Below are 14,471 nucleotides of genomic sequence, written 5' to 3' on the forward strand. Positions count from 1 at the left end.
ATCCATCAAAGCAGTAACTGATAGATTAAGAATCAATTCTCCAAAGGTTTCTGATTTCTAGTTCAGACAAAAAGACATTAAAGCAATTATGCCACCAAAATAATATTTTGTCTTTTGCATTTTGAAATGGCTATGTGGAATACATATCACCTTTGTCAATGTTATTGTTTTTTATAAACAATAACTGAGACTGAACAATTTGGCGATTATATGGCTATTATATTCCTGACAATCAGGTGGTGCCTCGACTTGGTAACTTTGATCTAAATTGCTAGGTTTATTAATAATTGCCCTAAGCAAATATTATAGTTATTCAAAGTAGACACTCACTGGCAAAATAAAGAGCAGGTGCACTTATAATTATGCTGCATTGTTTAACAGAAAAAAAATAAAAATTTTATTTTCACAGTAATTACCAAATATTGGAATAAAATTTTAAGTCCAAATTGCCTGTTCCTAGTTTCTAATCAAAATTTTCCATCAGTGGGGTTTACTTGAATTCTGAACGTCTATGGCAAACAGAGAAGAAGCAAAGAAAAATATTTGATTGATAATTAGTCAGAAAGAGTGATGCTGTGTGTGTAAACTCAAATAGTAAGAGTTGAAACAAGCAGCACCACTGTACTATCACATATTAAAGATGATGAAAGCATAAAACAGATCCTAAGTCAAGTAAAATCAAGATTATTTGTATAAAAACATTCAGCAATAAGGCAGTTCAAAGCGTTTTCCTCTGAATTAAATTATTTAAAAATTGGAAATTTCAAAGGAAAGCAGTGCAGGAGAAAATCTAAACAGGAATTTAAATAAATTTACCAAAAGGTCTGAATATCATCATCATAATCACAGTTTATTTCAGCTTTGCCTTATACACAGCAGTGTCTATTATGTTTTTGGGGTCATCAGAGTCAAACTCAATCTAAAATACATTAAGGTTGAACACCGTACAACTTAAAGCTCAAATGCCTCTAAATTTATATCAAAAACAGCCAAAGGGCATCATCTGCCACAACGTTTAATAATTAATGCTAGCTGATTTGTTTAATAATTGGGTGGGCATCATTTGTCCCCCAGAGATTATATCAGTCCATTGGGTAGGCATGGTTTGCACATCATGTCCATTGGAGCATCAGTCAGGGCATTTCCCTTTAGATCCATTGACTAGAGTGACAGAACATATGACTCATATGCAGAACACAGTTGTCTTGAAGAAGAGATGAAAATGTATAAATAATGAACCAAGTTAATGAATCACCGGAAAGTGATACATTCCTAGCTGTGTGTGATCTCTAGTGGTTTATAACTTATTATAGCAGGTTTACATATCATCAGGTAATGACAAAAAAACAAAACAAATCTCTAAGAGGTCATCTCTGACTTTGTACTACTGACTAATACTGTACTCTTAAATTTCTTGTCTTTTTAATAAGTTTTTAAATGCCTCTTGTGTACCATTTTTGATCTCATCAAAGGAAACATGCACAAAACAGAACTAGCTCTAACCTTTGTATTTAGTGAAATTTTCTTTGAAAAGCAAAGTTTATTGTCTACCCATGTTTTATTGTGTCAAATTATGAATTGGAAAAAAACTACTGTCCTTCTTTGCTATTGATTTCTGGGTAATATAGTCAAAAGAAATGGCTGAGCAGTCTAACAATCATTCCTCTGACACCCTTCAATAAAAAAAATGCTAGAAAAGCTTTCTGGAGTCACATTTAGGTTTGCAGAGTTTGCTGACAGGTGACTGGCTTCTCATGGGAGCACTAATCCTCAGGTTTCTTCATCTGTGTTTGTCCGTCACTCGTGTGCCTCCAGACAAACCAAAGGCGTATTTAACCGAAACTCAATGACATGCAGATGCGATCTGTGCTGAATTTGTATGCAAAGCATCAATGTGATTCCTATCATGCAGGGCTGAATGACATATCCATCATTTTCATGTAAGGCAAGGGATATGAAAAGCACACTCGCAAGAGTACGGATGCATTAACTTCCATTCTTTCGTGCACTGCCAGTACGTGGTTTGTAGTTATGCTTATTGATGATATGCAAATGTTTTGGTAAGACACTGGACAGCAGGCGCGATCCATTCCCCAAAAGCAATCCGCTCCTGGTTTTGCTCCTCTTGCCTACAACGCAGCGTGTGTGTCTGTGTGTATACCTTCCCTGACTCTCAGCACTCCAGCATTGCTGTGTAAGCAGATGTTCTGTCCTCCGATGCCAATTCTTACGATTTTCGCATTTGGATAAGGTATCCTTGCAGGCGAAGGCTGCAAAGTGACGGGAACAAGCAGAAACTGCAGTCATTCTCCTCCTTCTCCTCCTCCTCTTCGGCTCGGCGACACAGAGAGAGTTGTGAACGGCTTTGGAGAGATACAGTAGAAGCTACAGTAAGAACCGGGACGAGCAGAAGGCGGCAGTTTCCTCCACCACACCTGTGATGCGTTGTTCTCGGCAACGGAGACGCACGAGCTGGATGCTGATGGCCACGGCGCGGCACGAGGATACATACTGAGGCAAAAAAAAGACACTTATTAACGAAAAAAGCCCTAAAAGTGCATCAGAGGACACTCTTCGGTCTTGAAAAAGATTTTTCTGTCTTTGTTTCTCCGCTGCTCTCTTTTTCATTGAAACTTAAGTGATTAAAACAGCTTAAAGATGCCCTTTCCTCCGGGCCCCTTTGTCCGCTGCGGCTTCAGCGCTGCGCTTCTTCTGCTCGGGCTCATGTTTGCTGGCATCACCTCCACTGGTGGTAAGTTGCACTTTATCATTTCGTTTATTTATTTAACTATTTGTGTTGTAAAAAAAAAAAAAAGCGCAGTGGCTGTAATAATATTGAAAAACATCGCACGTGAGTTGTTTGTTAGCTCGTAGTTGTTGTTTTTTTTTCTGGAAAAGCCTTGGCGCGTGACGGAGCACGTTCTTGGCAGCGGTTATTGTTCAGTAATTTGCTAGCTGTATATCACTCCTCAATTAGCCCGCACCTACAAGGTTGCGGCTTTTTCAAGGTTAAAACCTGACATAATAGAGAATTAGGATCTTCCATCTGTCTGAGATGTTACAGATATAAGGATTGTTAATCAACACATGGAAGTTTATTGCTTATTATTCGCCTTTAGTGCAAGTTTGAGCAGCACCTGCCTATAAACCTGCCGCATAATCGATGATTGCGAAAAATTAAGAGCTCTGTTCATGTGGTCACAAATACCTCACATTCTTTATGATAATAAAAGTTGTGGTCTGTGTGTGCGGATGTGTTTCCAGCATGTGCTCATCCACTTCAACCTGAATCCTCTGCTGGCTGCAACCGACTAGGATCATTTAACTCCACGCTCGTCCCGCCGCCAGCACTCATTCCTGCTGTATTCGCAGTATGGTGACAGCTTTACTGAGTTGGTAGACGACCTACTCGCGCTGATGAGTTATATTTTATGATGTAGCCCTGGCCAGACGCTCCAGATTGCATGCAAATGAGCCCTGATGTACAAAAACAATCTCAGTGAGCTGAGCCTGGAGCACAATAAGAGGGAGAAGTTTCTCCCAGTAGCAGAATAAAATCCATGAGGACCAAGATGATATTTTTTATGATAGTTGTAACGTTGGTTAAACTGGACATGATGCATGCTTTCTTATTAGCCTCATGACTGGGGTATGAACTATGTCATGAGAATAGCCGGCCTGAGGAAACAGCAAATTAAGAAGCCGGTCCTAAGACTAGCAGGGGTCCTCCATGAGCAGCTAATTTTTTTTTTAATCTGAAAATTTCACATTTGAAATCCTTCAAAAACGATCCTATTTTTTAAATGTTTTTTTACTGATTTATTTCAGAGTAATTTAAACTTGCTCTGAGGAGTGACTGCTTGATTGTCTTTCTTGTGTGTTCCCCTGTGAGGAACTGGAAAGACCGCTAAATAAAAGTCAAAGTTTCCAGCGTAAATTCTACTCTGCAGAATTTATATTGAAGTGCTGTACACCGGATAAATCTGCCCCACCACATGAGCTTTTGTACGCTATTTTTTGTAGGGCTGCACCGATGTGACAATTTAGTCAGCTATAGTTCTGAAATTAATATTGCTGTTAATGTCCATCATCCATCCATCCATCCATTTTCTAACACCCTTGTCCCCAGTGGGGTCAGGAGGTGCTGGTGCCTATCTCCAGCTAACGTTCGGGGCGAGAGGCGGGGTTCACCCTAGACAGGTCGCCAGTTTGTCGCAGGGCAACACAGAGACAGACAGGACAAACAACCACACACACACACACACACACTCACACCTAGGGAGAATTTAGAGAGACCAGTCATGTTTTTGGACTGTGGGAGGAAGCCGGAGTACCCGGAGGCATAAGTGCTACCAACTGCGCCACTGTGCAGCCCTTGCTGTTATTGTATTATGCTTATATATAGTTTGTTACCCATTCAACATTGTGAAAAGATCGCCACACCACTGACATTGCTTTTTTGCTTTTGTAGAACTCCACACAATCCTGCACCGTATCACCATCATTGTCACATATCTTAGCAAATGCCACATTGCCTTCACTGCCACCATGTGAGCCTGGGTCTTTTTGAAAACAGTTAAAAATTTATTAGAATTTTATTTTAATCCTGATAGTTGTTCTTCTTAGCTTTTTCATGAACCTAAAATGACTTCACAACTATTACAGATTGAAAATATGGCAGTAAAGTTATTATCTGATTAAAAGTAAGTGAAGCAGCCATTTATCCTAACAGAAACCCGAGCATCACAAGAAAAACAAGGGAGATCTGAAATCCTAACACAATATTCTTTCCTCCTTTCTTATTACGCTCATGGCGAATGTAATAGAGGACAAATAAAGATAGGGGGCTCATGTTGGGTAATCAAACCCTACCTTGTGCACCTGTAATTCACACCACAGCTTTGATTATTTGCATAGCAATGTCTCTGTGATGCTCTACGTCAGTGTTTCCCAACCCTGGTCCTCAAGGCACACTGTCCTACATGTTTTAGAGGTTCCCCTGCTTTAATGTGCCTGATTGCAGTTCAACAAACGCCTGTTAATCAGTCATCAATTGAAATCAGCTGGACTGAAGCAAGGAAATACCTAAAACATGCAGGGCAGTGAGCCTTGAGGACCAGGGTTGGGGAACATTGCTCTACGTCATCCTCACAGCTGTAAACATCTGGAAGCAGCTGCTTTGTATCCACAACCCAAGCAGCCCACACAACATTTGCCTTGCAATGTTTCCGTCTGGTTAACCTTGCTTTGGACAGGAGGCAAACATGTTTACGTTGGTGTAGCTGTGCCTCCTGCTTCGGGACACTGAGATGATGATTTCAGAGGGCCCTTTCTCTTGCATTAATTACTGCATAGTTAAGAATATATTAAGATTAAACAAACAGACATGCTCAAGGGACTTTGTATAACAAGCAAGAGAGGAAGCAGATTGTTAGTACTGTTTGTAAGTCAGTTTTTAATGATAAGTTGAGTCTCTTGCAAGTGCATTTGGGTTAGTTTTAGGGTTTTATAACTGGTGTAGGTGCTCAGACGTTTAGCACTGGTGCCTAGCCAAGGGGGCGTAACTTTGTGGATCAGTTTAGTGTGAAGGTTGCATGATCCGTGCCTCAGTTTACGCCCACTCTCTGTAAACTTACAGAAATAGGTCAATTTTTAAGAGTCTAATTTCCCATAGGTTGTTTCTTTTCCCTGAGATGAGATGAATAACTGGAGTTTGCTGCTTCCTGCTTTTAAGAAAAGGCTCAACAGGCTTCCATGACCCCAAACCGGAAAACACTGAGTGTAGTAATGGAAAATAAAGAGTATCGGCTTTAGTTTTGAAATTTGATTAGTATCTTTTTTTTGGTCGGTACAAGCATCTTCAAAGCTCCCCTCACAGCTCAGAGGCTACTTTTATTAGAAAAAGTGAGTTCCAGAAATGGATTGGATAGTAATTTGGGAGCCAATTCTTTCCGCATCAGGATCGGGAAGCCCTCAGCTGAGATCAGTCAAGCCATCTTCTGTATTGAGCCAAGCTGCTGACTCGGCACCCGCTGTTATCAAAGCTGGCTTTCCTATTTTTTTGTTCCAAGGAAACATAACTTAGTCAGTAATAAAAGTACAGCTGTCAATCTTAAGTTTGGGGACTTTCTCTTGCTCGGAGCTGTGAGAGATCTGACAGATCGGTTTAAGGAGTTTGCTTTCAGCTCAGAGTCTTACGAACAATAGCAACAAAAAAACAGTTCTGCTTTGCCTGTCTGTGTGTGCACCTCTTGATGTTTTTAGTATGCAAAGTGCATTTGTGTGTGTGGGAGGGTGTTTCCACAAAGATTTGCATACATGCATGTGTGTGTGGTCATGTGCAAGGTGTAGGTCTGCAGTTTATCTCAACCTCCTGTTGCTTCTGTTGTTTACCATTTGTTCAGTCTTTGGTTTGTTGCTTTTTTTATTGTGTCGCACCTCCTTCTGAAAAGATCATCAAAGCTGAGATATCAATGTAGAAGAAAGAAAAATCCACCCTCTATTTTTTTTTGTTTGCTTTTTCCCCTCTTCCCAGTGAGAGTGTTGCCAAGCAATTGTTGTCTCGTTTGGCGAGGGAACCTGGGATTTGCTATCAGGCACCTTCTTACTTGTGTGAGCAATTTCCACGGGGTGTAAACCTTGCGATGATGCAAGGGGCTAGTCATTAAATGACAACAAGCAGAAATCTCTTGCATAATACAGTAATCTGTGAGTTCCCTTTTGTTATTGCTGTTTTATCAACGGGAGACGTTTTAGCCAGACGTGTCTCGTCATTTTCCTGTGAATGACTCTGAGTCATCTCGGAGTTGTCTTTCCCTCACCCAGCTTTGTCTCTCCTCATTGACTCACTAAAGAATGTGATAAGGAGAGCAAAAGCTGAAATTAACATAATTTATTGGGAGGAAATTGCCTTCTGGTCAAAGGAATTTAAAATCACTTCGTTTTTGTCCTGTAGCTAATGCATGGCAAATGATCGTCGTGCATTTGCAGGAATATGGTCTTCTAAAGGGAAATGATAATTTACACCAGAAAAGAGTATTTTTTTTATGGTCTCCCTAGTCGCTGGAAATAAATTCAAATAACACAGGCAAAAGGGCGATTTGAACAGCGTGGTAAGCAAGTTTGACTTCAGACTGTTTAGTTTCCAAACAGTAAATTTGCATGAAGTAAAAATGCAGGACATAAAGCGCAAGAAAGCAATTACACAAAGAAAAATTTAAATGATTTCTCGCCTCGGGTTTACAATCCGCTCGCCGTGAATTTCGAGTTGGAAATGGACAGTATCACAGTGACAGAGCGTAGCTGCTTATTTGCTGGACTCACTTAATCAAATATTGCATTTTTTATTTGCCAGCAGGAAACGAAGAAACCTAATTCTAGTTAATATTTTCCTGTCCGAAGTCTGCAAAGTAATTTCCTCAGTCTGAGCCGGTGGTGATTAATGAAGGCAGAGATAATAGTTCAGAATAAACAAATAAAAGGTAAACAGTGCATGTCAACACAGGTCAGCCTTAAACAGCCGTGGAGCACGCTCGATTACATGACAAATGTCCGGCCGCCTTATCTTTCACAAGGCTGTGTCCCTGCACTTATCATTTGCAAATGGCCGTCTTGAAAAGCGAAGAAAGGACGCAGCCTTTACGGAGGACACAGAGAGGATGGACCTTGCAGAGGGGAGGAGTTGGGTGTTATTTTCTGCAGTCTGTGCAGAGACTCTGCGAAGGCACTACATCTCTGTCAAACTCTGCCCTTTTGTTTCAATTACCCCATTTCTATGATCCAGGTCTGTGTGAGAGTGCTTAGATGGTTTGGAGGAAGCCTCGTTGGCTCTTCAAGTGCAGCACACAGCAGTCACAATTCCTGCTTGTTTGTCTTAATTGCATAAAACTCTCCTGGTAGGTTTCTTATCAATGGAAGGTCACACTCAGCAATTGCCTCAACGTCTGCTGTTGTATTTATGTTGCTGCCAACCATGTGGTATGAGCGACCGCCTAAATGACTCCAGTGAGAAGTTGGTGTGAACTTGTTGAGCTGAGTCTCAATTTTATGTCGCTGAAGGGGTTTAATTGAATGTTCTCTTCTCTGAACCTCCTAACTTTTGCTGTCACAGAGAAAACAAAAATGCAGGGGGTGACATTTAACCTTGGATGCCACAGCGTTCTCATCCAGAGGAAAAAAAAAAATCACCTCAGCAAAAATCACGGAATATGTGAAGGTTGACATTGAATCCCGAAGGTCAGTCATGGTGAAAAGTACTCATGCTGCCAGAAGGCACAGCTCTGCTGTTTACCTCGCCTCAATCTCCTGGCCTTGACTTAGCTGAGTGTTATTAACCAGTAGACATGAAAAAGTATTAGATCCTAACGGTATGATACCCTTGAGTAAAAATCCTGCTAGGCTATCCATACAAAAATTTAAAGCAGGACTCTGAATGCAAACAAAATCTAATTGCTTTTCTTTGAAAATAAAAAAAGCAACCATTTTACCTACTGTTTCAGTCATTGTTGTCATTATTGTAAGTGAGGACAAAGTGCAGAAACCTGCTGGTCAGAAGTGTGCAGCAACAGACGGGAGAGGGTCAGTACTTCTCTATCCTCAGTACAGAAAAAAAAAAATTTTCATTCCGGCAAATTCTTTTTCATCTTATTGATAAACGTTAAACAGTAGAAACCGTGTGATGCAAAACGATTGCAACTATAAAATTATAAATTGTCTATTTAAATTACTTGCCTATTAACAAGTGAACTAGAGATTCACCAATAAATCAAAATTGGACTTTTTTTTTTTAATTTGCCTCCGATCTGCAGAAAATTTTTTAATTTTGTTGCCTATTTATTAAATTCACCACAACTAAAAGCTCCCACCATTTCTAGTCTACAATCCATTGACAGCATGTATGTTGATACAATTTTTTTCTTCGAATGAAATGAAGATCAGACAATGGCTAGGAAATATTTCCATAAATGGGAATAATCTTGTAATTCTATAATTTACTGGTTGTTTCAAAACCACTACCTCTATCAAAGAAGTTGAAGAATATTTTATTCTCTTTCATATGTTACAGTCCTTACAAAATCCAAGTCTGCAATCCAGACCTAAAAATACATGCAAATTGTTATTGAACAGAAAAGGGCTGATAGGTGAAATCATGAGTGGAACATAAGTGCTACTTAAATGCATCAGTTCATAACAGCTGTGACTTTCATGGGTGTACCATCAGAACCATCTTTGTGGAGAACAAAGATACACAACTGAATGGTGTACTGAGCAGAAACATTTCAGACAAAAACTTTTCATGTAGACTCAGCAACAAGGACTCAGGTATCAGTCATTAGATATCACTAATGCAACAAAGCAATTTCTCGTGCTTATTTTAAATCAATGTCTGTGGGGATTTTATATTTCTAAAACTGCCTGAGGGTCGATAAATGCAAGGGGTTATAAAGAGTCTGTGTGAACTGGCGAGTGACATTGTGCCAAATAGACTTCTGAGGATTTTGACTGTGGTGTGGTAATTTCTCTGGTGCCGTTAGTACATACAGTATATAAAATGTCCTGTCTTGCTGCTCACAATGTATTTCGAGGGTAGTCTTGTGTAAGGAAATGTTTTCCGGTTCTTCCTCTTCACCAAGTGATCAATACTTTTCTTCAAACGGTTAATTGGCTATCAGTCACTGTCAGGAGAAGAGCTTAGAAGCCCAGAGGTGTCTTGGAGCAGCTCATAATAAGAGCCTGTCCTGTCCTCTGGGTCCTCTCTTGGCCTTTACTTCAGGCCAGGTGGTGGCTGGGGAAAGTAGATCTGAATGCAATATGGAGAGCCATAGATTAATAGTTCCTTAGTAAGGCCACAAGGGAGCGATGTGAAAGCCATTTCCACTTCATCACACAGTGGTCTGGTTGGAAAGTGTGAAGAGCATGGAAAGAGACAGGAGCTAAAAAACTGTCTGAAGGTTATTAAATTTCTAGTTTATTGCAGCTGTTGTTTGTGGATGCTAAGTATAGTTCTGCACTAAAGTTTGTAGTTTCTTCCTGCGAAATACATTAAATTTGTATCTTTTTACAAATGTATACATGAATTTAGGAAAATGCTTAAACATGAACTACATTGTTTATGCAATCATTATAGAGATCCTTCCACACATAACTGTTGAGTGATAAAGCATATTAAAGGTAACTTCATAACATTTTCCTTAGTTTTAGTGATTATCTTCAAATGCTCATGTGATTTTCTAATGTAGTTTACAACTGTAAACTAATTCCTAAGAATGTTTTTAAATAGAGACATAATGTCAGGTTAAACATTGTGGTAAAATTTGCACATTTGCTCATAATTACGATAGATTTTGCTGTTCAGTTGACTGTGTTTATTTTATATTATTTGATGATTTATTTGAGCCATTCTTTTTCCAGCAATGATTCTTCAAATTCAAAGTCAACATTGTACAAGTTATAATTTATTCATGCTGCTGCACTAATACCTGGTTAAATGTGCCATAGCAAGACCTACATCAACTATATGCTTTTAATCTTTTATTCAGCAAATGTCTTATATAACTATGGATATTTGACCTTTCTTTTGAGCATAATTAGTAGAGTTCATTGGAACTATTTGGCTTCTTATCACTAAATTAACTTTTAAAAGCAGTTCACAAATCTTCAACTGGGTCCAGGTCCTATTTTTAGAAAATCCATTCCACAAACTTAATGTCAAGCTGCTTTATCCTTTTCAAAATCAGCTTTGCTGTGTTTGGAGTCATTGTCCCAGTTGTGTCCATCCAGCTATTCATTTGAGTGGATGCCGAAGAATTTGACGATGACTCTTAATTTAGTTCAATCCACTGTTAAACAGCCCCACTGCATGATAGTTTAAGCACCGTGTTTGACAGTTTATACATTTTTAGGCTTTAGGGTTAGGCTTTAACGCGACTTTTCCAAACATACCGTGTAGCTTTTCAGTGATCTTTGAGGCCTCAATCATTTTTCCCTAAGGCAGCTTGTTTGGCTATGTGGACAGCTGGGAATCTCAGTCGAACTTGAAGCTGTCCATTTTGGACATAGAGTCTCATTCTTGACTGGCATTATATCAGTCAATCAGTGTACAACTTGCTTCACTAACTTGCCTGCTAAGTGTGTAAAGTAAAGGAAAATAACCTTGTGCAAATTCAGACTTGTGCAAGTTATTTTTTTAATTGGTATTATGTGTGGTATAATTTTTTCATGTTCAAAAAATAACTAGAAGATTAAATAATTTGGTTCAAATAAATACTTAGTAGCCCCAAATAAAATTTTATCAATATTATATAAATGATGCCAATCATGAGTATGTAAAGTTCTTTTTAAAAAGTTGTCTCGAGTGGAGGACAACAGTAAAGAGGAAAAGATTATTTTAAAATTTTCTTTTAAAGTAGAGAAACTTCCAAGCAGATCTAGCCATTCTCTGGTCAATTGCGAAGCGGCAGAGATACAAATAAGCACAAAACCAGTCGGCCTGAGCTCCTCACAAAGACAAACACAAAGTTAATGACTCCAACAATGGAAAGTACATTCAAGGGGAGGAGAGACATCAGTACAAAGAGAGGGTCTTCGACCCCGATGGGATGTTCTCCTGCAGCGTAGGCCAAGGGTATGGCTAAAAGGACAACGGCTCAGGTTCAGTCCTGCTGGCATGACTTAATTTTTGCCAAGCTGTCTCAGTCTCCAACGGATTAGATTGAATACAAATCAAGGCATCTGGTTTATTTTGTAGTCATCTCCAATCTCTGCTTTATGTCAGCGTGCAATAACACAACTGCACTACAAAACGCTCAGACAGTGAAGAAATGTTTGCTGTGTGGAAAAATATGAAAAACTTTTTCTTGCATTGTCTATAGTTTGGTTCTTATATGAGGTGGCTGAAACTGAAGGGCAGAGTTTGAAACAACAGATCTTTCTCCGAGTGTCCACCCTGGATTTTGTTATTTTGTAATAGCTTGGACAGATGTCCCAACAAAAGGATGCCACTCTTCCTTATCATAAACCTTCCTCATTGTAGCCCACACAGTTTTCCAACCCCACCTATCACTGTGGAGGAGTTGTGGGATGATTTAGCTGACACAGGAGAGGCACAGTTCTGACACTCATACAGCGTCAGCGTTGAAGAATCATTAAAAAAGCTGCTGTGCTCTGATACGGTCGAAGTTGAACATAATCATCAAAGGTATGTTTGAGGAAAAAGCAGACATGTCATGAAAAGAATTGATTTTCTTCGAGTCCTTTATAATTAAAAACAAGACACAGAACTCCCTAGATGTCTTCACACAGCTCTAACAAAACTGCACTATTTAGTTTAAGAGAAATTCATTGTGGAGTCTGTCAGTTTTCTTCAACTTTATATACATCGATCATTAATTACTACTATATACCCTATTACACACTTCCACCTAAATGTTTGGCTCATTGTTATGCTCTTGTCTATTTAGCATAACATGTAAAAGCCATAATTATAAATCACCTAAGGCTAGATGCCCCTGCTGGTGCTTGATTGGCAAGGATATCTAAGGGAGAGCCTGCTCAGCTGGAGCTAAATTTTATCATTTTGAAGTCATTCTGTTGACAAGACAGGAGGAACGGTGACCTTTTCTAATTATGTGTATGTGTCCAGGCAGGCACCAGAGCCTTAGGCAAGCAATTCTACTGAGTCAACAGAGATCAGCATTTTGGAGCACATTTAACCCTACGCAGATTGTTGTACTGTATAATATTAGATCATAAAGGCATAAGCAACAAGACATTTTTCCTGGTTTTAATGTAGCTTTCATGTCCTTTTACTGATTTTATTTTATTTTGATTTCTCTTCAAAAACTACAGGTAAAAAATTATACTGGAAATATGTTTTTAGCTGTAATGCCACATTCATTAGTTATTTATATTAGGAGGCAAGGCAATGACATGCATAGGAGAGTAGTACTTGCAAAACTCTTTCTAAAGCGTAACTATCCCCTGAATCTTTTTTTATTGCTAATAAACTATCTAAATATATTATTTAGGGCTCTATCTTTATGCTTCTGTGCAAATTTTGACATTTTCAGGTACATTTATTTCCACATTATTTTGCCTAAGTTCATCTAAGTGAGCATGAGACAGATCATGACCGCCGCAGCCAGCATTGATCGATGGTGTTGCTCAGCTTTACAAATTATTTATTTGCAGTGTGGACACAGATTTAATGGTCTCGTTTGTTCTGACTACTGGCGACGGCATACTGCAGGACAGGAGGGGCTCACCTCAGCATTCGCTGCTTGCTCGGGAAACAGTTGGGTTGTTGTGATGTAGAATGTTATAATCATAAATATCTCTATCAGCACAGAAAAAAGTTGCTAGACTTGTCACTTAGTTATTTGATAACAAAGTTGCTAGAGTTGTCTGGAAAGTGGATAAATATAGTGGCAAAGTTAACAAGTTAACAACATTGCATCTTTCGCCCTGATCACAGCTACGCTTACCCCCTTTGCTCATCTTCGCTCTTGTCCATGCCAGTCAGTGTCTTTTGGCTCCCCCCATTTTGCTGGAATTTTTCTAAATTTGTCAGTGTACACTTTCACAGGGGGATTCTTTCAATCAAGAAAATAAATACTTGTGCAACTGACATCTAAAATTGTCTTTAGGATCTCACTGGTGTTGCTCAGCTTTTACATGAAAACTCATTCTGTCATTTCAAATAAACAGCTTCTTAATTCTCTGCTTTCTGCAATTTTAACACACATATTGAAAGAGTCAACTTTGAGGGTTCTTCCTATGTTAAACACATCTGCACTGAAGAGTGTTGTTCTAGTGAGCTGGCAGCACTTATGTGTGATCCTTTCAAAGATAAAAAAAAAAAAATTGGATTAAACAGTCAGTGTAAACAAACATGTACATAATACTTTTCCTATTTTCTTATAAACGCAGAAACTGAGGGATAAAGTCAGACCGTTTACTTCCCTTTTTTTAAAAACAAAAAAGAAATCTCTGAAAATCAATCTCATGTTACACTGCACACGCTGATTCCTTCAAAACATCAGCCGTTTATTACCCACCATGAATGTGTAGCAGAGAGAGAACAGCCTCTCTGATCTATGTAGGTTCAGTTATTGTTTTCTCCAAACAAACCATTTCCCAAGTGAAATGAGGTCTGAACATTACAGATTCAAAGCTTAAAGCGAAGCAGCAGATTTTCTTGGCAAGGCCATCAGGAACACCACACTCTCAGAAAAAAAAAAACTCAAGTCCTTACTCCCATAGAATTAATCATGACAACACAACTACCACTGAGACTCAATGCCATTTTTTTTTGTCTTTACAGCTTGCCTTGCACTTGATTACAGCGACTATGGATTTAAATGCTGTCTGACAATGCATTCATGTTGAATCAAAGAGCGTTTTCGTACCTGCAGGTACTTGTCACCAATGCTTGAATTTCAAAAAGACGATAAGTACAGAACAGCTTTGCTCTG

General features: G+C 39.0%; 1 protein-coding gene across 4 annotated transcripts in view; it reads left to right on the forward strand.

Moving 5' to 3' along the window:
* The first annotated feature begins 854 nt into the window (after positions 1 to 854).
* Positions 855 to 14,471, forward strand: part of unc5a (unc-5 netrin receptor A) — a 193,226-nt gene continuing 179,609 nt past the window's right edge. For 2 of the 4 annotated variants that reach the window (XM_032555528.1, XM_032555530.1), the window contains exon 1: positions 855 to 2,752. In XM_032555528.1, coding sequence (XP_032411419.1) covers positions 2,659 to 2,752 — 94 coding nt within the window. In that variant the 5' untranslated portion in view covers positions 855 to 2,658. The remainder of the gene's footprint in view (positions 2,753 to 14,471) is intronic. The other 2 variants (XM_032555529.1, XM_032555531.1) reach the window with 1 other exon arrangement.

Source organism: Xiphophorus hellerii, chromosome 23, assembly GCF_003331165.1.
Source record: "Xiphophorus hellerii strain 12219 chromosome 23, Xiphophorus_hellerii-4.1, whole genome shotgun sequence".
NCBI classification, from domain to species: Eukaryota; Metazoa; Chordata; class Actinopteri; order Cyprinodontiformes; family Poeciliidae; genus Xiphophorus; species Xiphophorus hellerii.